Source organism: Gymnoscopelus braueri, assembly GCF_963280865.1.
Source record: "Gymnoscopelus braueri genome assembly, chromosome: 10".
Classification (NCBI taxonomy): domain Eukaryota; kingdom Metazoa; phylum Chordata; class Actinopteri; order Myctophiformes; family Myctophidae; genus Gymnoscopelus; species Gymnoscopelus braueri.
In genome coordinates this window covers 12996954-13022480 of record NC_137611.1, presented here as the reverse complement: position 1 = coordinate 13022480, position 25527 = coordinate 12996954, and the positions used below count along the sequence as shown (strand labels likewise).

The 25527-nt window shown below is 40.4% G+C and overlaps 1 protein-coding gene across 2 annotated transcripts in view; it reads right to left on the bottom strand.

Annotated features, from left to right (window-relative positions):
• Nucleotides 1-25527, bottom strand: part of piezo2b (piezo-type mechanosensitive ion channel component 2b) — a 143091-nt gene that overhangs the window by 98884 nt on the left and 18680 nt on the right. For both annotated transcript variants that reach the window (XM_080439410.1, XM_080439411.1), the window contains exons 2-5: nt 24948-25043; nt 18006-18131; nt 8780-8822; nt 1137-1299 (exon numbers count right to left, since the gene is read on the bottom strand). In XM_080439410.1, coding sequence (XP_080295536.1) covers nt 1137-1299; nt 8780-8822; nt 18006-18131; nt 24948-25043 — 428 coding nt within the window. The remainder of the gene's footprint in view (nt 1-1136; nt 1300-8779; nt 8823-18005; nt 18132-24947; nt 25044-25527) is intronic.

The following is a 25527-nucleotide window of genomic DNA, read 5'->3' as shown; positions in this document are numbered from 1 at the left end:
GAAGTTGATAGGACGTGTGGTGCAAGCAGTACTTCCAGAGGCCAAGCAAGCCACCCTCTCCAAACAGCCATGCGTTCCAAACGGCCGCATGCTATAAATTGGCATTGACCCCTGACAATGCTGCAAGCTGCAAGCAGCAATACCAGCCAAGTACTGTGCTCGCTTTGAACGGCCACGCCCGGAACAGGCGGGCTGCACTAGTTTGAACAAACGACGAACTTTAGCAAGACATGTATGAAAAAGAAATAAAGGTTGTTACTTATTTTATTTTTTTAAGTCAAGACTTTCAAACCACACTGATCTGGCACTCCAAACTTTTAAACAAACCAAAAAAAGAACAATTTCCTAGGGTCTAAATCAAACACTTTATAGACAGAGATGAAAACAGAAGAACAACAAGATAATGACGATCTCGTGAGCGTATCAATGAAGGGGAACCGTGCCATCTGTGCCAGTAGGAGTGCCACAGTCGGGAGTGAAAAGTGAATGTGGATTTAATTAACAGTGAGTCGTAAAAGGACAGTAACGACGTGCCAAGGGACTGGGGTTAGGAGGAGGAGGAGGAGAACGGGGGTGGGGGGGGGGGGGTTCCAGGTCATCACCACTGCAAGAACACTCATGGGGAACACTCTGCTCTCTCCATATTCCTAACTTCCCTGATTTTTTATGAAGCATGGGAGGGAAGCTTTCATGCTGTCAATGAATGGGCCATTGCACAAAACATGTCTGAGAGATGAGGGGAAGTCAGGTCAGTATAATAGAGAGATGGGAGAAACAGAGAAGAGAGAGATGGAACGGAAGGAGAGAGAGACAGACAGACATAAGTAGACAGCGATACATTAACCCATTTAGACCTGGAACGCTCTATGAGCTTGTAGATCTGCTATTTTTGAAAAATTGTGAAAAAAATGTTTTTTTTTCAACAAAAACAAATAGGATTTAGAAGACATTTCTAGTATCGCCTCAGGTCTTAATGGGTTAAACATACATACAGATGCAGTACTTACACACGACACACACACGACAAAGAGACACACATTTAGAGGTAGAAGCAAACAGACAGACGGAGACGACACAGAGAGTTTTCATTATGGTTTGTGTGTGTACTGGATGTCAACAAAATGAAGGCCACGCACCTGCTCCTCGGGTTGGAAGTCAGCGTTGTACTGGGCCATGTCCTCAGCCGGCCTCTTCTGCACCAAGCTGCGACACAGCAGCCAGGTGGCCAGGCCGGCCACGAACATGCCGATGTCGGGGATGAACACGCGGATGCCATTCCCTGCGTCCGCACCGATCACACTGGAGAGACAAGACCAGACAGAAGACAAGAGAGAGGACATGCCAAGTTACTGAAAATAGAGATTTTTTTCTTTTTACAATGTCGGTTTACAACAGAACTAGGAATGACTTTGACTGCTGTTGAAAAACAGCAGTCAATTGTACATTAGAGTCACTTTTCAATCTAGAATTATAAACAAACGCTACAGGTGTGTTTTATTTAACTATAAAAGTAATTTTGGTTGGAGAAGAATGAACCACTTACGGTAATCCCTATACACCTGTACTTAGTTAACCAGGGTCCCACACACGGGGCCTTTTTTGTTGCTCTACACCGAATCCCTTCGCCAAAAATAGCTGATCTATAAGTTCAACGTCGGGTTGCAATGTGTTGTGAGCTTGTAGATCGTTTTTTTCCCCGCTGACTGTTCACCCCAGAACAGTGGAGTGGTTTAAACTGTGTGAAGATAGTTACATAAAATTACAACCATATAGACGTTTGGAACAATTACTACTGTAAACACCAGCCCGTTTCACTGGGTGCATGGGAATCTGGATTTTTCCCATTCTTTTAATATGGTGTTACGTCTTTCAACTTTTATACGGGGGTTCCGCCCTTTTTCCACATCAAGCTCACATGTATCACACACGTAACTCTAATGTATGCCCGTTAAATCAGTGAAATTCCACCAAAACAACATAAACGGAACGGCTATGAGAACTCTGGGAAAATAAACATGTTTATTCATTTCAAGCTGGAAAGGTTTGTGCAAACATGCGTATTAAAGCAATCCAAATGCAACAACTGTGCAACAGAGAAAGCCCCCCTCTCGCATATCAATGAAATGGACCTGTTGCATGGCAGAACACTATCATTAACCACGTAAACCCATTAAGACCTGAAGCCGAATCTACAACTGCCTTCTAAATCAGTAGTTCTCAAACTTATTCAAACTAATTAAAAATGATTCAACATTTTTCAAAAACGTTCAAGATTTTTTGAAAAAAATAAAAAAACAGATGTACAAGCCCGCAGCGCGACACGAAGTGACGCGCGCGCAGTGAGCTTGTATATCTACTATTTTTGAATAGCCAACGCAAAAAAATAAAATGACACGGACGCTTTCCCGGTTTTAATGGGTTAAACCCTATTCTTCGTTGACCGGGGTCCTCCGGGGGTCTGTACTTGGTCCCCTCCTTTTTTCCCCTCTACACCAAACCACTTTGGTTTGACGACACGTTGTGAGCTTGTAGATCTGTTATTTTCTCCAAATGTCCGTCTATTTTCCCAGATTGTTCGCCTATTCAGGTGTTATACAGTATGCATGGGTATACAACACTTTTGGAGTATTGCTCTTTGATTAGTGTTTACAATGAAGTACAAAAGTATTTCCTCAAACAGGAAACTCAACTCTGGTGGTGTAGAGCATTGGTTCTCAAAGTGGGGTTCGGGGACCCCCAGGGGTCCTTGAGGGGGTTCCGGGGGGTCCCCTGCAAAAGTAGTTAATACGGCATCACAATCATTTTAACCACTTTATATCCATTAGTACGTTGGCAGAAATAGCAGATCTACTGATTTGTACATCTTGAGCTATTTTTGAAAATATTTGAAAATATAAAATTTTGAATATTAAAAAAAAAAAGTTTTACACAGTTAGACAGTTGCTATAGGACTGCTGCAGGTTTCCAATGGTTCAATCTGCCGCCTGTGTCACTTGAGGACAGGTTTTATGACGTGCTGTGATTGGACGTGTGATTAAAACAAATAAGAATCATCCTCAAAATGGCTTACAGACTCGCTGTTAAAAGTAAATCCTTGAAGCCTCCAAACCCGATGTCTATTTTGGTTTTTTAACAACAATCTGCACAGTATCCTGTTATATATGCCCCCAAAAAGTGTTTTCTCTTTAACGCTGAGCTCCGAATAGAACTAAGTAACAATAAACAAAACAGGTGGGTGTTTATGTGACGTAGGTTTGCCGGAGCGAACGCTGAGCAAATGTTGACTGTAGTTTGCAGCAGTAAACCGATGGTCTGCCTTCAAACGAACTGGCCCATCGCAGTCTGGCCCGCGAGTCGATATAAAGCTCGTAAAAGTTAACAAGTTGAAAACCCGGCGCTAATCAACACAATGGAAAACGCACAGTCAGATAAATGGTCCGTTCTGTTGGCTCCTGTTGACTGGCTTAATCTAATCAAGGCCGTCTGTTTCCATACTGTAAGATTGCTGCTTTATTGTTGTGAAGCTCTGTGAATCACATTCTCACATGGGCAGGCCAGGGAAACTTATGACACCTACACTTTTACTCCTCATAATCGAAGGATTACAGCCCAAAACCGATATATCTCTCTGGCCAATATGTCGGCCATTATTTGTCCATTATGAAGACATCGATATCTGCAATTATCTTGGAGCCATTATTTAAAAAAACAAAGAAATAATGAATCCATGGATCTGTTTTGAGAGATTAGCAATTATGCAACCGGTATGTCCCAATTTTCAACCAGGGCTCTAAGAATAATAACTCATAGCACAAGACCTAGAAACATCTTGGTAGGACCTGGCTACATCGCTGAGGGCACAAGAAGTAATTATAGTAAATAAATTCAAAACCCATAAATGCACAGACAGCCCACAAAATAATTCATAACCTAATATTCTGCTGTACCCATGATGTGATTTAGCTGTCCCATGTGCTACTGGAGGGTCAACAACCATGTGGAAACCTGCTTTAGATCTGAGGGGAAATGAGTGGTTGGGTGAAATCAGTCAGGGCTTATTATGTGGGCACCTAAGCATTGCACAAGTTTTGTAGTGCATAAAAAGGAATCCACACGCACGACTATGCAACCAAGAAACACCCGCTCTCTTATCAATTATCTCGGTCTATTTTTAACAGTTTTTTATCCTGTTCTGTGGAGTGTGGACCCTATTTCTTTCTTTTACTCATTTTTACTGACGTTTCGCTTTAATAAAGTGATCTGTTTTGTTTTGCTTGTAAAGCGTCTTTGAGTACCCAGAAAAGCACTCTATAAATGTGATGTATTTATATATATTATTATTAAGTTGATCAATCTATATCATCAAAGAACACTATGAATAATCAACTGAAATATGACATTGTTTGAAAACCTTTAATGTTTAAAACCTTTAACCACTTAAACCCAATATACTTCATTGATCGGGGTCCCCCAGTACTTGGCCCCCCTCCTCCTTTCCCTGTATACCAAATCTCTTTGCCAAAAATAGCAGATCTACAAGCTCACCACACATCACGCTGTGTGCTTGTTGATATTTTTTGCCAAATGTTTGCCTATTATGACATGCCCAGAAAAGACGCTTAGGGTTCATGTGGTTAAATGCACACAAAACCGCAAAATATGTTCATAAGCATTTTACACATGATCTAACTTAACGGTCCCATGTGCTATCAAGGGACAAACAACCAAGTGGAAAGCTGGTTTAAATCTTAAGAGGAAATGAGTGGTGGTGAGTCATGCCGCTGGGGTTATAATGTGGGCACCTAGCAGCACTGCAGAAAGTTCTGATGAATTAGATGCAGAAGGCTCCAATACGGGTACATCAGAAGCACCTTCCTCCTCCACTCTCTCTCTCTCTCTGTACAGATTAGATCTGCAGTCATCCGACATAAGCCATCATCATGGCAGCTTCTTGCATCTTGTTCTCATATGGATCAAAGTGATGGAATCCCTCCAAACGCTTACGCTGGCCACGGCCCGAGCCAGCTACATCTTTAGAACTCCTAGATTCCGCTCATTATCGCTTCAGAAAATTACACTAACACTGGCAAGTGAAGGGGAATGCCTCCGCTCGCTGCTGAAAGGCCACAGGGGTAATTACTGAGAGTATCAATCACCTCAGACAAAATGTATAAATAAATGTACCAAAAAAAAATCAGGTTCAGTACTATTTAGCAGGCTCTGAACTATCCTTGACAGTGCTATGAACTATCTTAGAAGCTGGGAACTATCCTCGACACTGTTCCGGGTGAGCGCCTGTGTAGAAAACACTTCTCAGATGTTTACTACTGAATTTGGCCAAATAAAATCTCCAGAGGGTTCAACACAGTAAAATCTGGTATCCCGGTGTGTCCATTCCAGTGTACATAAATACGCAAGTAGACCACAGAATATGTCCACGGATCAACCATGTAAATATTTGGTATTCCTTACAGGTTGGAAAAGGTCACATGTCTGCAGCAACGGGGAGTGGATCATCCTCGAAGAGACACAGGCAAGCTGTGAATTCTTATTAGATGTCGGAACATTAGACATTAGACCTCAGTGTTTCTACTATAGGGCTGCACAATTAATCGAAAATCGTGATTTTAAGTTTCACAATTATATAATCGGGAAACTAATTCAAACGTCTATTGTCAGCTGTTGCAACGTGCTTGCTTCTCCTCACTATTACCATTATTAAAGTATAGGTGCCATTATTGAAAATTGAAAAACCCATCTCTCCACCCATGAGGCTGACAATTAAAGTACACACTACAGTATTTGACAAAAAATATGACACAGAGAAGCACAACGCGCAACAACGGCATTACAAATATTATTTTTTTAAATAATATTTTTTCACCAAAAACAATCATCATCAATAATTGTGATTGATAATTGTGATTACAATATTCAGCAAAAGATAATGGGGATTATCATTTCAGTCATAATAATCGTGCAGCCCTACTCTGCTAAAGTAAATGTTAGGTCAACAACAGGAGGTTGTGTTCTTACAGCTCTCGGCCTGAAAACAGGCATTGACAGATGGGAAGAGCAGCACTTATGGGTACGTATAGGCAGATCTGTCAGGGGTATATGCTCCTCAACACAAACAGGTACTGTAAATGCGAAAGGGATAAATTGTTTATGGCCCCAACTTCCGCCACTTACAGCGCACTATCTAGCTTTCGAATGGCTCTTGAGTACTGGAAAAAGGACGTGGCTAACTTAGGACATTCCCGTACTCAGGAAACCACATTGAGTACGATCATGGGATGGGATGGAGAGACGGGAGGGCGGGAGGAGCAGACAGATGCGGCAGCGCAAGGGCCTTGAAAAATAGGCCTGTCAACTGATTGTCGGACATAATCAGGTTTAGCATTCATCAAGGCAAACCACATACAACGCTGTAGGAGCAAGTTAGCAGCATTTACAAAGCTTGTCAAGTGATTGGCCGGTGTGTGTGTGGCCACACGTGCAAAGTGGTGTTTAATGTTATTAACCACTTGCAACCTGGCGTCTCTATTTTGGACACTGGTCATTTATAGGCAAAACTTTTTTCTTTTTACTTTCAAAAACTAAAATGTATTATTGTATTAAATTATGATATTTTATTATATCGTCTCCGTCGGGTGGAAACCAATCCAAAACGGTTGCTTTTCCGGATTCAAATTCAAAAGCAGCAAAAGTAGCAGATCTACAAGCTCAAAACCGTCTGTGTGTCGCTGTAGTATGATCAAGTAGGGCATTAATTTAGGGAAAAAAACACGAAAAGTTTGAATATGGAGGTTTCTGCCCGACAGCAACGATATTATAAAGTATGAAATAGGGCTTAAGTGGTCAAAAGTGATAGGGTGCTATGCTTAGAACACTTTTTTCAAACAAATGTGTCAGATTGGGCTTAAGACCTTCATTTCTGGAGCACTTCACTTAGAGAGTATATTCTCATGCAGAAGTTCACAGATTCCAACTTTGTGTCAGACATCTGTGTCCTGCTGAAATGCCTTCAGTTATTATCTTGAATATACATCCATCACCAATTAATTATTATGAATGTATATTATGTACAGACTAAAGGCCGTTTCAGACGGGGAGAGAGTGGTCAGCTTGGATCAAGCTGACCACAATCCAGCTCTTGCCGCCCACGGGCGCGTGCACGAAACGAGCACGAGAATTTCACGGGACCGCGCCCGCTTGCCTCTCCGCCCCTCTGCGCGTCCCAAATAATCCCCCGTCTCTCATTGAAAATGAATTACTAAGGCGCGTCACTCGCTCCCCGTCTGAAACGGCCTTATGAGTGAATATAAGACCGATTATGTGCGGTGTCAGCCGCCCTTCAATATTGGGTATCTGGATAATATATTGTCACTGTCGGGCAGAAACCTCGTATCTCCATGTTTCAAATGTTTATGTTTTTTTTGTGAATTAATGCCCTACCTCATCATACACGAATATCACACAAAAGTAGTGAAAATAGCAGGTTTTTTGATTGATTGAATACTTTATTAGGCAAAAAAATTGTGCTACTGTACGTATTGTGAGCTTGTAGATCTGCTACTGTATGTTCACTATTTTAAAATGCTCTTTAAAATATTAAATTAAAACAATTTTGGACATGCAAGGTTTCCGCCGTCTATCAGCAGTGAATATAATGAGTATATATACACAGTCTATATCAACCATGAATGCATGAGTACATGTAAGTGAGTAATGTAGTATGAGTCCTAGCAAGCTGGTGCATAATTGCTGACGTTTACTTCCATGAGCCTGCCTGCACTCACAGGGGTGAATGAAGTGAGTTTTATCACTTTTCCTCAAATGACTGAAACAGTGTTTGAAATAGTTCTGCTGGGAAAAGAATTCACGCTCAATTGACCAAAATCTGCAGTGATGTATTTTACGCTGCATGATCGCGAAAGAGAGGAAAATGCAAGCACCCCTTTGTTTTTTTAGACTAGAAAGAAAACCTCTTCTGGTTTTCATCAATCAATCTAAAACCCACACAGTTTTGATTAATAATTCATAAGAAAGAAAGGACTGAAATGATTACCGTGTCATAATATGTCAATTTTGTTTTAAAAGGAGAGTGGGGCTGTCTACTCCATTGTTTCTGGGTTTTTTAATTTTCTTTATTGAGATAGATGCTTCGTAATGCTGAAGTATAGGGCACTGGTTCTCAATATGGGGTCTGGGGACCCCCAGGGGTCCTTTAAGGGGTTCCAGGGGGTCCCCAGCTAAATGATTGATAGTTAGGAACCAGCAAGCGGACACTTTTTTAATATTATTATATTAAAAAAAATTATATACTTAATTCTTTCATGTGGACACCCCAAACCAAGTGGACACTTAAGGGACAATTCAGAGTTTACCAATGGAACCAAACAGAGGATTTTACAGTGTAGATAAAAAACATATCAAATGAGGGGGCGGGGGGGCTCACACTAGGGGTCGTTGAAATAAAAAAGTTGAGAATCACTGGCATATTGGAGGGACATGCGCACCGTGCAGTCCAATCTAAATCGCCGTTTACACTGAGCACGATAACTATAACTAAAACTATGAATGTAGTTTTAAAAAAACGTTCTAATTGAAGAGGATGGCGGTGTCCACTCCACACCACAACTGTTGACAATATAGTCGTAAACATTTTGGTTTGGATCACTTTCCATTTCCACATGCCGTTGTTACATACAGTCCTGCAAAAGGTTCTGCTATACAGTACTGCTGAGGGATGGGCACGAACACTTTAATGTCTTACCTCTCAAAGCCAATCTGCCGTATGGATTTTTCCCACGTCGAGCCTGTACAAAACAACAAGAAGACATTTACTGATTAGGCATCACTTTGCTTATGCAATGAAATACATCCTGAGTATGACAATAACAGTTTCTTTAGTTTTCTGAGTACAATAGACACACAGGAATGTGCATGTGACTTTTAACCGAATTATGAAACACAGTACATGTGTTACTGACGGTCAGTTTTTAAAAACAACAGAATAAACCATGTCACGTTGTTTGAGCGTCGCTCGGGAAGCTCGGCCTTAACCGAAGTGTTCCTGAACGTCAGGCCAACGCTTGAAGACACATTTCCAGGTATTCAATTCCTCCGCTTGCCTTAAGAGGAGCTGCCAGCGACTGATTGGCCTTTGTTCCTTTGCCAAGGAAAACATAACATCCCCTTTGTGACTCCAGAGTCTCAAACTCAATGACAAATCAATACGGCGGGGTTGTTTAGTCAGTTTATTAGGCACCTAATTGGGTGTTGGATTGCTCTGACGCAGCGCTGCAGGCTGTGTCTCAAAGAGAGCATTGCACAGAGGTGGAACGTGAAAAGAGATGTCGGGACATGCTCCGATGATGACAGCCCCTCTCTCTCCTGACGCAGACGAGCGTGAATCAACACAGACATTAAAACCCAAGTGTTGGATCAGGGTAATTTATATCTGAAGTAGCTCTAATGTACACAGTGACACGGAACAAAAACGACGGCGTGAAAAATAAAACCAGCTCTTGTCAAAACATCGTATATCGTCTCTGTCGGGTGGAAAGGAAACCTCACATGTCCAAAACTGTTACTTTTCAGGAATCAAATAAAAAAATAGCCAAAATAGCAGATCGACAAGCTCGAAAGGTGTCGATTTGCGCCGCGTTTCGAGCTTGTAGATCTGCTACTTTTGATACTTTTGTGTGAGTATGATCAAGTAGGGCATTTATGTAAAAAAAAAATCAAAAAGTTAGAATATGGAGATGATATTTGAGAATATAAGCAATGATACAGTATATTACTGCCAGGCGATGCACTCATAATCGGTCAAATTACAGTACATATTTTGTCATGAATCTTGAAGATGTTGCTTATTGCTTGCTTATTCTTGCACCATAAAGCAGCTCTGCCACATTTCTGGCAAGTAATGGATCACATCCTGTTATCAGAAACAGACAACCGCACATAAATCCATTCTCAGCAACACACAGTTTAATCATTGTTTGTAAAATAGTGACTGAAACTTTTGCCAGCGTTTCATGAAACTGCTTTCATGTCCTACGCAGGACTCAAACCCGGGCCGGGACCCCCGTGCAAGCACAGACATTTTACTGTTGAGCCATAACGGACTGGAGAGCTTGTTTGGGAAGGCGAGGTATTTTCCTTTGAATTTCATACAATACTTCTTGAATAGAAAAAATCACACCCTGTGTGAAGTGGGCGGTGTCTTGCTAGCTAATCACAATACTGAATGGAGTCAACCAATCATGTACAAAAAATAAATACATTTATTGAAACACTCTTTATGATGGAAGAAACCATAACTTGAAAAAAACAAATGTATGTTTTTTTTCAAGTTATGGTTTCTTATATAGGGCTATGCACATGTGTCATGTGACACTGGCCAATCACAGTCCTGAATAGACTGTGATTGGCCAATCACGGTGCAGGGTTAGGCGGGGTACATTTTTGGCCAAAAATTTTACAAAAATTGTACAAATATCCAAACGGCGGTTTCACCGCCCAAAAATCACCCCCTGTGTGAAGTGGGCGGTGTCTTGCTAGCTAATCACAATACTGAATGGAGTCAACCAATCATGTACAAAAGATAAATACATTTATTGAAACACTCTTTATGATGGACGAAACCATAACTTTAAAAAAACAAATTTATGTTCTTTTTAAAGTTATGGTTTCTTATATAGGGCTATGCACATGTGTCATGTGACACTGGCCAATCACAGTCCTGAATAGATTGTGATTGGCCAATCACAGCGCAGGATAATTGTACAAATATCCAAACCTCACTTATAGGGGCGGTTTCACTGCCCAAAAATCACACCCTGTGTGAAGTGGGTGGTGTCTTGCTAGCTAATCACAATACTGAATGGAGTCAACCAATCATGTACAAAAGATAAATACATTTATTGAAACACTCTTATGATTTCTTATATAGGGCTATGCACATGTGTCATGTGACACTGGCCAATCACAGTCCTGAATAGATTGTGATTGGCCAATCACAGCGCAGGATAATTGTACAAATTTCCAAACCTCACTTATAGGGGCGGTTTCACTGCCCAAGATAATTGTACAAATTTCCAAACCTCACTTATAGGGGCCGTTTCACCGCCCAAAAATATATATACAGATTAAAATTATGTTTAATTCACGAGAAAAAAAGGGTATGGATCGCAGATTTAATCCCATGAAAAAAGTATTTATGTTCCCTTTAGAATCAGTTGCCACATGTTCAGTTGCTCGCAAGGCATTAAGAATGACAGAGACGAATAAAAAAAGAATAAAAGTAATTCTTCAAAGTGTTCGGCATGATACCCAAAGGGCTAAAACAGAGCTATTTCAGGAATGCCTGGACCAAACATCTGCAACACCTAACTTCCCCCCCCCCAGTCCAACCTCAACCCTACAGGTGCACAATGAAAGCTTTACAAAAACCTATGACATCACACACATCGGAATGCCAAAGAGGGTAAACGGCAGGGCAGGGCAGTCCCATCCATCCATACCGTAGCATGAGAGCGACGCATTGTTGTTGTTGTAGTGTGCCGTATTGGAATGTTAATATCCAAAGGAATGCTGGAGTATTTTGGGGCATTTGCGCTTGACACTGAACTGAAGGGTACACACACTAGTAACATCCTGAGTGTCAATTTAACTCAATGCTTCTCCCTCCCCTCGGGCACTCGATGAGCATGTGAATCTCTGTGAAGCATGTGAAAAAAGGTTTTACGTATATGTCTAACAGGGAAAAAAATCTAATGAACTTAAGTGAACTCACAAGAGTACAAACAGAGCCTTAATGTACCTGTACCAAATGAATCAATTTGGTTCCGTTTTGTACACTCTTCGGCGTTAAACAAACAACACTCGGGACTTTACTGTGTAGTTTGAGCAAAGGGAAGACTTCCATTCTGTTTTTTGGGGCGAGGCCATATTCACTCTTTTCCAGCCAGGCATTGAAAATACCTGTCCTCTCAGAGTTTATGTGAACATCATAAAACGCCCTTTGTACTTGCTGGGCTGTTAACCTCGCAGCAGCACGCTCTCTCCACGCAATACCCATTGTTTCTCTTCTCTCTATCTCTGGGGCCCAATGCCAAGTGCCCTTTTCCGTAGGGGGCGAGGAGGGGACCTGCCGGGGCAGCGCAGCATTATGTCACACACACGTACGTCACGCACACGCACACACACACACACACACACACACACACACACACACACACACACACACACACACACCAAAACTGCAAAACCTTGAGTGTTTTGCACTGCAGCTTTTATCTGGCAACCTCTGTGTGCAGGGAGCACTCAATGAATGTGTCACATTTGGGGGATATTGAGTTTAGTGTAGGTGAGGGATGTAGGGAAGTAAAGGTCAGCATACTGGAAATAAAAGAATGGCTGTAAAGGGGCAGTCAGTGTTTTTCAAATGGTGGGCTGTTACCCAATTCACCCAAAGTCATGATGGGCTATTAGAGTTAACCACTTAAAGGGATAGTTCACCCAAAAAAAGCCTTGAATTCATGGAGATTTTTTTGTCGCATTCCTAAGCCAATAATTTGGTGACCGGCGGAAAGATGCTAATGTCTCCGGTAGGACACTCAAAGTTGACACTTTGAGTGTCCTACCGGAGCGCCACCGGTCATCAAATTATTGGCTTAGGAATGAGACCAAAACTTATGTCCATGAATTCAAGTCTTCATGGGGTGTGTAATCGATAGAAAAAAAAGTCATTTTGGGGGTGAACTATCCCTTTAAGCCCTATAGACTTTGTTGTGCGAAGAATAGCGAACATAGCCGATCTGCAAGATTGGCTATTTTTGATCATTTTCGCCTATAATGACATGCCTTAAAATATGGACACCGTCACACCGGGTTGAAAGTGCTTAATTGGAGAACTGTATGGTCTAGTTTGGTTCATGACTACATGGAGAAGCTGGGAAGCATTGTTGTTGGTGACTACTGTACTGTATACTCCACTGTATAGTCAAAGTGGCACATGACATGACGACGGCAGACTTTTGAGAGAAACAAAGGAAAGCATTTAGAAGAAAAAGCTCCATTGCTTTACGTTGCTTCATGTCTCACAAATACAAGCAGTTCTATCCACTAAAATGTTACTTTTTTTTGCAGAAGACAGCTAATTCAATAGTGATTTCAATGCGTTAAGTGACATAATTCCTTCCACTAGGTAGTGAGGTTTTTCAAATGCACTCCTCTGTGACTATTTGACCCCGCTAAGCACAAAGGAATGAGGGATGTGCTCCTAAAGGAAGCCGGGGCCCAGCTCTCCTGGTTGACTTATCACTGGTGACCCGCTACAACAGCTGGAGAGATGTTAGTTTTCTTGGAAGGGGTTTTTGACTCATTCACGCTCAACTCGGTTTACTGCCCTAATGGCTTATTTGGCTCCGGCGAATAAAGACACAGAGGAAATGATGCACCGTTATGCTGGAGGGAAGACAAGCATCTCCCGCGCGACAGGACAGCTCCTTGTTTACACACGTCTGCCAAAAGGAAAAGAGTGTCGTGGGGGATTCGATATCAGATAGGGAAACCTGAGAATTTAGTCTGGGAGAGTGTAGTCAGCGTGGGAGGACAAAGGATAATGTCTGATTTCCTGTGCCGTTACATACTGTAGGTCCAAATAAAAATAACCCCAAACAGAAGGCTCAGGGAGTGGAGATCCAACAACTGTTTATAGAAGTAATTCACCACTTTCAACCTGGGTGTCCCTATAGTTTGAGCATGTCATCATAGGCAAAACATTTCAAAAGATAAAACGTAAAGAATGTACAATTTTTTTTTTGATAGGGCTATCCACTGCTACACACCAAGTAATTGTGAGCTTTTTGATAGTCTATTTTTTGCTATAGGGCTTAAAGTGATTAAACGGGTACAGAAGATACTCTTTGTTTATTCTCAGTGGGACGTTTTGTAAATTGATCCTAATTTGTATCAAATTTCCAAATTTCTCACCCTGAAGACTGCTACACAAACTATTATGTTGCCATAAAATCTGAAAATGATTTTCTTTCTTTATGTTCACTGCGGCTCAATATGAAGCCTTTCTTGGCCGGTGCGTGATGGATGTATTCTCTCCTTAGCATGTGGCTCATTAAATGTCTAATGAGGGCCAGGATGGAGAGACAGTCAGCTATAAAACAATGCTGTGCACAGGAGCGCTCAAACACGCCTTCACTGTTAAATGCTGCATTACAAAGGATGTTATTTATATTCATAGCAGACACACTAATGGTCGATGTAAGGTCTTCACACAAAAACAGGAAAAGAGCTACTGAATGTTACTCCAGCAACAATTTACTGATTTACATATTAAGGCAAAAATCTTCATACATAATTAACGGGTATTTAATAATTCCTTCCTAATGATTATTTACTTTATCTCCTGTCTATGGGTGAGAATAACAATCATTACAGTACATGGTCAATGCTCTCTTTCTCTCTCTCTCTGAAACACTGACGAAGCAAATGAAAAGCGTCCCATATTGACTGTGCACTCGTGCAATGACATATACAGTCCACTGGGGCAATGGCCTCCAAGACCCAAGCCTTCCCAGTGAATTCTGGGTAATGTAGTAGGACATCAGTCAAACATTCAAGTGTAATGTTCAGAATGGGACAGAAAGTATTCCATCATGTCATCACAACGTTTTTGCGTCGATCGACACAGAATGTAACAAACCGACTAGCATCCCCACATTTCATAGATGCGTATTGATTCAACATCGTACTGTTATTACGTGACACAGTGTTTGCCACTTTTTTTTTTTAAACATCCAATTTCCTATGGGATCAGCTCTCACACAGTCTAATAATTACACCATGACTTAATCTGGCAACTACCTCTGACTTTGAGACCTTTGGTAATAAGTATTTCCTTTATTACCAAATATCATTACCAAATATTTAGCCTGCCCAGTGAGAGTGGCCCTGTGTGTAGCCTTGCCCCGAGGTGATACGGTCCATTCTGCTATTTCAGGAGAGTTGGCTGTTGTTGTGTCTACAGTGGAAAATGTGTTTTTGCTACCATGAGACTTCACGTGTCATTAAAACACAAGGTCAGCCTCTGTCCCGTCTAGACATCGCTTGTATTTTACGGTTTGATACTGAGTTTCATGAGCGGCCCACGGCACAGCCAACTATTAACACCTTCCCAACACGCAGTCGCTAGATCACACTGTTTTCTTAGCAGGCAGCACAATTCATTATTATTTTTTAAATGTTTTTACTCAGCTGTACTTATGGTACGAGGAAGCTCATTAAATCGTGAAATATGATAAATCTATCATAAATCTGCACCTTTTGGCACAGTCTGAAGCTAATTCATTTATATAGCTTTTTAAACAGTTTCAATCTGGTGTCTGTTTTTTTTGGCAGGTCATTATGTCATTTTCTAAAAGAATATTTAAAAATAGCGGCGTTGCGAGCTTGTAGATAAACTGTTTGTACCACCCGATACCATAGCGCTTAAGCGGTTTTATAACACATACAAAATTCTTAGAAAGAAAATTTCTTCACATCAGTGAAAGAAGAAAGTATGAACAGAGTATTGGTTTTAGATGGACACTCCCCCTTCGACTGTGAGAAACGTATGCGTTTCGGATGACACACACACACACACACACACACACACACACACACACACACACACACCACCCTGTGACACCCCTTCAATACCTCAGAGTCAGAGTTCAAGTGCCAGACGAGCTGTTTGATGTATGGGTCACGCTTGTGTACACACACAGACTGCCTTCAACACGGGTGATTACGCCAATACAGATCATCACACTGTTCTGTTCTGGTGTGAACTCTAACACAGCGATCCCCTACCTGTGGGCCGGGGCCCACTAGTGGGCCGTCAGGATATAGCAAGTGGGCCTCCAAATAATTGACAAAACACTAAGATTGTATTGATTACACATCATTAATTTTAAAAAAGTAAAAAAAGACCTATGACCTTGAAAATTTCGTTTTCAGTCTACTGTATAATAGCCGTCATTTCCGTTTTTCAATCAAATATTTATTAGTGGACTCAGGTCCATAGAAATACAATAGAATACAAGGCAAGGGATAATAAAATAATATGATACAAAAAGAAACAGTGCTGAAATAAAAAAGTTTCAGGCCAATCCAGCCTCCATTGACTTCCAGTATTACTATTCTAGATGGCTCAGCCCCAGGCTATAAGAGTGTTAAATACAGGACCTTTGACATTAGTAAACATTGAGAAGAGAGTGACAATGAGCCATAGAATACAGTTGATTCTATCATTATCAGGCCTGGAATTTCGTCATTTTAGGGGCAAGGCCTGATAATGATATAGCTTGACCTTTGGTGTTTTTCATTTTTTGAGGTCACAAAGGCCAAATGCCAGGGCAGGAAGGCCATCAAATAAAACAAGATTTTTGTCCATTGAAATAATTAATTGAATTAAGATGATTTAAAAAAAGTTATGTAGACTATCTGCAGTGAAATAAATAAATAATGGTATTTAAAATCTGATCCATGCTCAACCCTGTACCAATCAGGTTACTGGATTGGTTTAAAGATGGGGACTCAGGGGAGTTAAGAATTCAGAATCTCAACAAAAGACACTAGTGTCTACATGACAAGAAAGAGACACTAGTGTCTCTCTATAAATTGACAAGAAAGAGAGATTTATTTGAGAGCCACGAGGCCAAACTGAGGGGCAACGACGGCCATGGCCTTCGTGGCCTCCCTGAAATTCCTGCCCTGATCATTATCATACAATGTTTTGTCTGCTGACATTTCTCATAATTATACAAGTTAGAACTTACGTACATGAATACAGTCTGCAGACCTAAATATAATATAGATATAATCAAAAGGTAATCTTACTGTCCCACTTTGATTTCCCAATCTAAAATATTGCTGCTCAACAACTTTAAAGGTAGGGTAAGTGATATTTTTTGGTTAAAACAAAAAGTATTTTTTTTAAAGGTTAAAATACTATATTCTGATAGTAATCATTGCTATAGAGTGTTTGTTCAGTAACAGGAGTCTCCCCGTCTCTCCAGCTCTTTAATAAACAGAAAATAAATGTTTCGGTAGGTGTCAAAATCTCAGCCAATCAGGAGAAAGTACCCATTTTTAAGCTTAATTTGTATAGTTTTCAGTTCCAATTTTGCATGCTCATTTCTTAGTGTCATCACTTCCAATTTCACTTGTTTAATCTGTATCCTGATTGAGTTCTCTGTCCTGGTTGGATAAAATTGGAAATGAAACTGAAACTGAAACGAAAATGCATTTTCTGTTTAATAAAGAGATGGAGAGACAAGGAGACTCCTTTTACTGAACAAACACTCTATAGCAATGAGTACTATCAGAATATAGAGCTATTTAACAATTATTTTAACCAACGCAAATCACTTACCCTACCTTTAACCATTTAAGCCCTAAAAACGTCATCACATGACGGAAAGCGTAAAATAGATATCTACAATATCCACGACGAGAGCTTATACAGTAGATAAATGCCAATTTTTAACATTTCTTTTACCAGAATAGGAACGCCAGCGTTAAAGGGATAGTTCACCCACATTTTTAGTCACCCCATGGAGCCAATAATTTGATGACCAGCGGACCGGTAGGAACCGTTGCCATGTCATCAAATTATTGGCTTAGGAATGCGACAAAAGTCTCCATGGGGTGACTAATCGATAGAAGAAAAGTCATTTTGGGGGTGAACTATCTCTTTAATGTGATTAAAACACACGTAAAGTGTGCATCTGATCTGAATAATTAAAAAAAATCATTGTGTGTACCACACAATTAAAAGCCCTGGCTTCCCTTCCAGCATGGCCCTTTTAAAACCCCATTATTATCATCATTGTTATTATTGTGATATTACATTACAGTGTGATGCTGCCAGCAGCCCTGGGCAGCCAGGGAGCAGACAGACAGCAGAGAGGCAGGCAGTAGTGTGTACTCACAGTTGAAATGGGAGTCGATGGATCTGGCAGCCAGAAGGCTGTGGACAGTGATCTGATAGATGATCTGCAGCAGCAGGAAGGTCACACTGGTGAAGCACAGGGACTTGAGCAGACGCCCTGTGTGGCCTGCAGGAAGCACAGCAACAACACAACCACATGGCACTGTTAAAACATCTCTAGATACATAAATATATTATACATATATATATTTCTAAATATCATGTATATACCTGCTTCATGGTGGTGCCACACATACAGTAGAAACCCCATTCATGTTTCCCATAGAGATTTCTGAAAATACTTATATCAATTATTTTAAGCCTGGAACCAAGCCATCCAGGCTCCTGGTGAATCATGACTATAAAACATTTGATTCTGTGTCATCAAATGTTTTTCAACATAGAATCAAATGTTTTCATGATTCACCAGGAGCTTTGATGGCTTGGTTACAGGCTTCAAATAATTTATATAAATATTTTCAGGAATCTCTGGCATCACAAAATGGCTGCCACTGCTATGCCCTATACGTTCTCTGTATGCATCTTTATTTTGTTCTATTTAACCTGTTTTCTATCTCACTCTACCTTTGTCCTCTTTCTTCTCAAAGAATACTATGAAACGAGGGAGTAGGTGAAACAAAAATAATTCCACCTATTGCTTTACACCTGTAAAAACCTCTCTCTGATTCTGAGATACAGTGGTTCTCAAACATTTTCATGTCAAAGAATCTCCGTGTGTTTGGCCACGGACCACCATCTGAAAAGGTTTTGTACCACAGTGACCCCCACAAGAGAAGAGGTTTCAAGATTTTTCTAAAATAGCCGATCTACAAGTTCTTGAAGAGTTTGTGAATAGCCAAAATATTAAATAGGGCAATAGTTTTTTACCAGGGACCCCCTGGAAACCCCTCAAGGACCCCTGGGGTTCCCCGGATACCACTTTTGAGAAGCACTGCTCTAGATACAGTGGTTAGCTCTGTCCTGAGATTGTTAAGTAGAACGTTACTTTCTACAAAATATCAAAATATGGCAACCATTTCTCACTTACATGGAGAAGCTCCCATTTTTCTGTTTGTCTCTGCTACCCCCTCCCCCTCCCCCCAAAACACATGGCAATCGGTTTACACATTTGCACTCAAAGGACCACAATGGAAATAAGATATCAAACTTTTTGTGTTTATCCTTTTGACAGATATATGCACACATGTGGTCATGTATATGCACGTTTTGTAAATGAAAACATCAATCAATCAATCAATCAATCAATCAATCAATCAATCAATCCACATGACTGATTCATAATCTGCATAATCTCTTAATTCCCACCACTGTAGCATAGTAAAATAATATTACTAACGTATCTCTCAATTTATGTTCAAATTAGCTTATTCATATTTTATTGTACATATTTGTTTCATTTTTTATTGTATTTAGGTTTTTTCTCTTAATTTTTTTGCAATGCTTCTGGTCATTTATTGTCAATTTTATGAAAAAACAAAAAATAATAAATATTCAATATTAAAAAAGATTGTCAAGGTCTCATTTACAAGGGAAGACCACTCACTTATTATTGTAATCAGTTATATGCAAAAAATACTTTATTTGGAGAGTAAAGTTGCACCTTGATTATGACAACTTGACAATTCACCAAAACAAATTCCATTCTGGCTTCTTCTTGAAAGCACTCACCAACTTTCAAAATGTATTTTGATAGAAAACGCCATAATTAAAGAATTTCTTCATGTACTTCCTAATAATAAGAATGTCCAGTCTATTTGTCAACCTTAACAACTCTATTCAGAAACATTTAAGTCTGGAGCTGCTGCTCCATGGAGAATGAATTGGGGAAAAGTACCCTTGGGTATTTTCTGGGGATACGGCTGCATTACCAGTAGTAGTTAAGTTCTGGCAATAAAACAAAGCTCATTATTAAAAGTCAAACATATATTCTGTGGGTCCATAATAAACATCGTACTGATGTTATTCTGACCTTGCAAAGGTTTGTTTTTCTGACTTCTGGCTTTGGGAAAGTGTTCACAAGTGCCAATCAGACAGGGTCCTGACCACAGGAAAAGCATACACATCTGAACATGAATTCCTAAATTGAGTTGGTTTCCTTCCTGCTTTGTTATAGGGAGTAAAGAATGCAACCGTCTTTCTTGCCCTGGTCGCTCCTCATCCATAGATGGGTGTGAGACCAGAGCCGACTGAAGAACCACGACAGCTGCAAAACACATGGCCTGTTTATAGCACACCTAAAGGTATTTGGGATAATTTCAGGAGTTGTTATGGTGATAATTCACTACAGTAGGGTTCTTCGACCTCCTCGTAGCACGGAAATGAACATTCTCATCCTCAGGGCACGGAAGGGCCCGTTGGAGAGGGCCTCTGCTTTGAAAAGGAAGTGACACTGGCTTCCTATATGCTGCAATGTCCTGTCCTTTCACAAAACGAAATTAGCGCCCGCTACCCGGCGGCCTCCGCGACAGCGCGGTCTGGGGTCCGCTGGGCATTCGATTGTTCGTCCGCGGGAGCATCATCATCTCCAGCACTCCAGTTCTGTACATCTCCACACACCGCTCCGGTTCTGTTCTGGTGTAGCCTCATTAAATTTAATGCATCCTCGCGGGGAGCATTTAAAGAGTTTTACTGCGGTATGGCACCGTATCCTGGCCAAGGTGAGACGCTACCGCTGAGCAGTGCGGGCTATCCGTGTTGTAACCTTATCAAATGCCCAACACCAACTCATACCATGCTTATTAAATGTTGAAGTGAAAACAATTTGAGCTAATTTCCCCCAGCAGTTCCCTCTCCACGGCTGCAAAGGAAGAGAAGAATGCTCGTAAAGATTCGGTATGAGGAATAGAGAGCTACTTGGGTCCAAATTGGTCCTTAAGCACTGGACAATGTGACTGCACTGGCAACCGTCCCCTGTTTTCCTTTTACTGTCTGGCCACCATCTGTCTCGGTTATGACACTCGTCCTGAATTAGTAGCACGCCGTTATTTCTTTATTCACTCGCAAACTGCTGTGTCCCTGGAGTGCTTTTAAACCATGCCAAAAGAGTTCATTGTTCAAAATCATTTTTTAGCAATGACTGCTTTTCCCAAACAAACCAACAATCCTCATTTATCCAACTCAACATGGGCTTGCCAGCACTGCAATTTAAAGCGCTGAACCCTAGCAACTTGGAATTTAAATTACTCCATTTTGAGATAAAATAAATTACTTCATAAAATAGAGAGGTTTATGAATTCATATAAAATCGATGACATCTACTTCTTACCGCACTGCTGTCTGAGGCCTCTGCTAGCTAATTGATAACGGCAATAGAAATTCTGTATCGCTTATGGACTCAAATGTTTATGAGAGTTTAGATTTTTGATATGTTCACTGGAAATTTACCTTTAGGGGAAATTAAACCCTTTCACCCTGGCATCCCTATTTTGGCATATGTCATTATTGGAAAAAATATAAAACATTTCAGAAAAATTGCGGATCTCACAATGTGTCACAATGTGGCTTCTTGTGAGCTTGTACTGTAGACCTGCTATTTTAGAATTTGTTTTTGAACAGAGCTTAAGTGGTTAAATACTGTCTTTATAATATTAGACAGTAACTCACTAACAATAACAATAATGGCACAAGATGTTCCTGTCCAATTATGGCCAGAGTCTTTCACTGATGCATTCTTTAGGCATAATGAACTGACGAGGCTTTTAAAAGGAAATGACCCTTAATGAATTATTCATACTCAACATCTGTCTTAAATTAACAATACCAATTTAACAGGCCTGAGATTCAATAGCCAAAATGAAGCAGACCATCAACACAGTTCAGCACATCAGTCAAGGGGATCTACGCTAATTGGTTCTCCTAATTCTAATTGATATAAATAAAGACTATACAGCGTGTCGGTACATATTGTACGTTCAAATTTGTATGTTTAAGGTTTGTGACTGTCAGGGTGTGCGGCTACAGGTGTAATTATCATGACTGAGGTCAATTTACTTTCAGCTGACTCAGTTCAAAATATAAATCCAGACTACTTATTCAGATAATATGGATTGCACAGTCATTCCTTTGTTCTCTCGATAAAAGATCACTTTTAAGGAAAAGATGGTTACTTTTTTTGGTCAATTTCCTCAATTAATTACGTCAATGATTTTAAAAAATGTATTTCATGATTTATTACAAAACCGGGATCTGTCAGCTACATTGTGTCAAATGCCAAATTAAGCCTCACACGGCTTAATATACACAGATAAATAGATGGCTTCTCCTATTAAGACTGCAAACTAATGCACTGAAATGAGTCCATTCTCGCCAGGAATGTGAGATAATACAGTAAATAAATACACAGCCAGGTGGTACTGTATATATATACTGGCAAGCTTCCCCCAGCTGGAAACAGAAAATACTAACCAACGCCTGTGGCAGTTTACATGTATTCTTTTGTTCGCCCTCATCACACTATGCAAACCATAAGACCTGCAGAGGTTACATAAACATAAGCGAGTCCAAACCTCCTGCAAAATACTTTTGTTAATACTGTACAGAATGCACAGAGATCATTCAAACTCACCTCAGTGTGACTGGAGACACTGTGAAAAATACAACGGAGAAAACGGAACCATTGAAGTACAGAATTTACTCAAATCAGCTCAAATCTACTCTAGAGTCTACAGTATTAGTACAGTCTCTATTAACATACAAACAACTAATATTTCAAAATGTTCAAGTGGGCCATCCAAAACGGCAAATTAACCTTGCTCTATGCAGTACTACAGTACATACTTTTAATTTGGCAAGATAATTTTAATTAAGCCAATATTTCACAGGAATTTTCAAACTTCTTGTCTAACTGTTTTGCTCTTTGAATCTTGTTTGTTTGTTTGTTTGTTTATCATTTTTGATATACAGTATGTAGAGTTTGGAAGATGGGGATAAAAAAAGGAGTATTTTATGATAAGGATGTTACTGTATGAAACAGGCTTTCATCCATAATACTGTATATATATATTTTTTTTTAATATATTATTATTTTTCCCGTACGTAGCTCTCTAGACTAAATCATTATTATACAGCCTACTGAAAAATGGCCAAGAATCTGTCCAACAACCACAGTATTGTAGTCAACACAGCTATCAATGACCGTTTTGCTTTACTCGAGGATTTCTCTCTTTAACTATTGATGAGTACATAAGTGGTCCACTTTCTCTCTCCTCTCCTCTCTCCTCTCCTCTACTCGGCTCTCTCCCATCCTTCACTTCCTGACTGTTATTTCAGCTGGAGAGACGAGCTGAGAGACAGCCCACGGCCTGGATGTTCCTCCTCCCCACCGATATGGCTTTATGTATTATTAAACACTGCATGTGGTCTCCTGCTGAAGCCCACATTATGAGCGGTCTGGGAGGTGTCCTGTTTAGTGTTCTGCGGTGGGTGAAGTGAGCAGCATACCGACACAGCAAAAACTCTTGTCAAGCCCTATTCAAAACCACAACCCCACATTTATCACCCGTAAAAGAGGACGGTCGCCTTTCAAAAACCTTCCCAGACGAGCCGTGATTTATATTTTCCAAAGATGTCGAAGGATTAGGTAAAACCACTTAAAACACTATACTTAGTTGATTGGATTCCCAAGGGCTCTGTACTAGGCCCCCTCCTGTTTTCAGTCTACACTAAAAATCTCTTCGCCAAAAATAGCAGATCTGCAAGCTCACAACGCTTGTAAAGCAGCTATTTTTGCCCGGATGTTCTCCCCAGAATAGGGATACTAGGGTTTAAGTTGCAAGAGGCCCTTATACTGTAGTCAGTCATACTGTAGCTCAGTTGGAAGTAGCTTTTTTCTAAAGCTTGTGACCATATAGAATGTAAAATGCTCTCGGACAAACTGTTGATATTGGGCCTATATACAGTACATGGCAAGATTGTATACTGAACTACCTTACTGCTTTGTGCGAAAATATGAAGTGTTGTTGTCATGTCAATGACTGTCTTACAGATTGGTTCCCAGTTTATATTGGAATAAAACAAGGCTGTATTTAATCTCCCATTCTCTTCTCTACAGTACATAAATGATCTACAGTATCTCTGGCGATCAAGGCCTTAGGCAAGAGTGTCTGTAGATAATGAAAATAAATCCTTCAATGTCCCCAACTATGGGAAGCTGTTATAGAGTATACATATTTGGGCTGATCTCCTCGGAAGATGGAGTTCTTAGGCTCGAACAAAACTGTTAAGCCTCTAGCAATGCATGCAAATAGAGCTGTGGGTGCAATCACAGCAGCCAAATGCAAATCTATGGGTGGCTTTCCATTTAAATGTTTTACTAAACTGTTTGAATGACTGGTTTTGCCCATCCTGAAATGCTACTGTAGGAGTTGGTACCGCAAATACACCCCAAACGCTGCTCATACAGAGCGATATGGGTTGGGAAAACTGCCAGTGCCAGTGGTTCTGTAATTTTGTGTAAACGTGTGTTTAGTTCTGTGGGCTTCCCAGCTGACTAAAGTTTAAAAAAATGTAGACTACACTGTCTATTTAAGCAATGATAAAAAAAAATTACATTGCATAGTCAGAAAGAGATGAATAGAAATGGATTCAGTTAATAAATACAGTACACTAATAAAAAGGTGAAGAGTGCTTTTGAAACAGAGCTATACATACATTGTATCCTATCAAGGCATTATAGCAGCGCCTTTGCTAAATTCAGGTGTGGAGTCGCACCTCTTGCTATAGAAACTGGTTGGTACACTATCACCCCACACTATGACAGTTGGTGCACTATGACGATGCTGTACCCTATGTACAGAAAAATATAGTGTCTGTCTGTCTGTCTGTCTGTCTGTCTGTCTGTCTGTCTTGATATTAGCATTATGTAGGCAGAGGCATGTGTATTCTACTGGGGTAAAAGTATGTAATTTGTGCCATCAGGCCTTACCCTTCATTGTTGTGCTTGTGGGCTCTGCGAACAGTGGGATAAGCAGGAGATAGATGAGGTAGACCAAGGACAGGCCATTGAACCTGAACGCGCACGCTGCAGAAACAAACACACACATTAAACAGTCAGCGATCAGACTAATAACTGTTTTTCTTAATAACAGCAGCCAGTTGGCTTCTCGTCATTGAGCAGGCCAGTGTACATACAAGGGAAAATGCTGGCACCGGGATTGAGTGCAATTATTACAAAAATACAAGAATAAATTATCAGAATGAACATTAAATAGCTTAACCCCTTATGCTCTATAAATAGCAAATATGATATTTTTGCTTTTTGTTTCACTTTCATATAATGACATGCCCCAAATAGGAACATCAGGTTTCAATATTATTGTATTACATTAAGAGTTCTGCACGATATAAATTGAACTGAGGCGAGGTTAGTACTAGTCCAGTACAATGAAGTGGGTAAGTTCATCCTTGAATGCTGCTAGGAGAGAGATTAGATAATGTTAACCTTGAATGATGTAGTGTAGGTCATTAGCATTCCTGCAGCCCAGAGTCTGCTCACACTAATCACA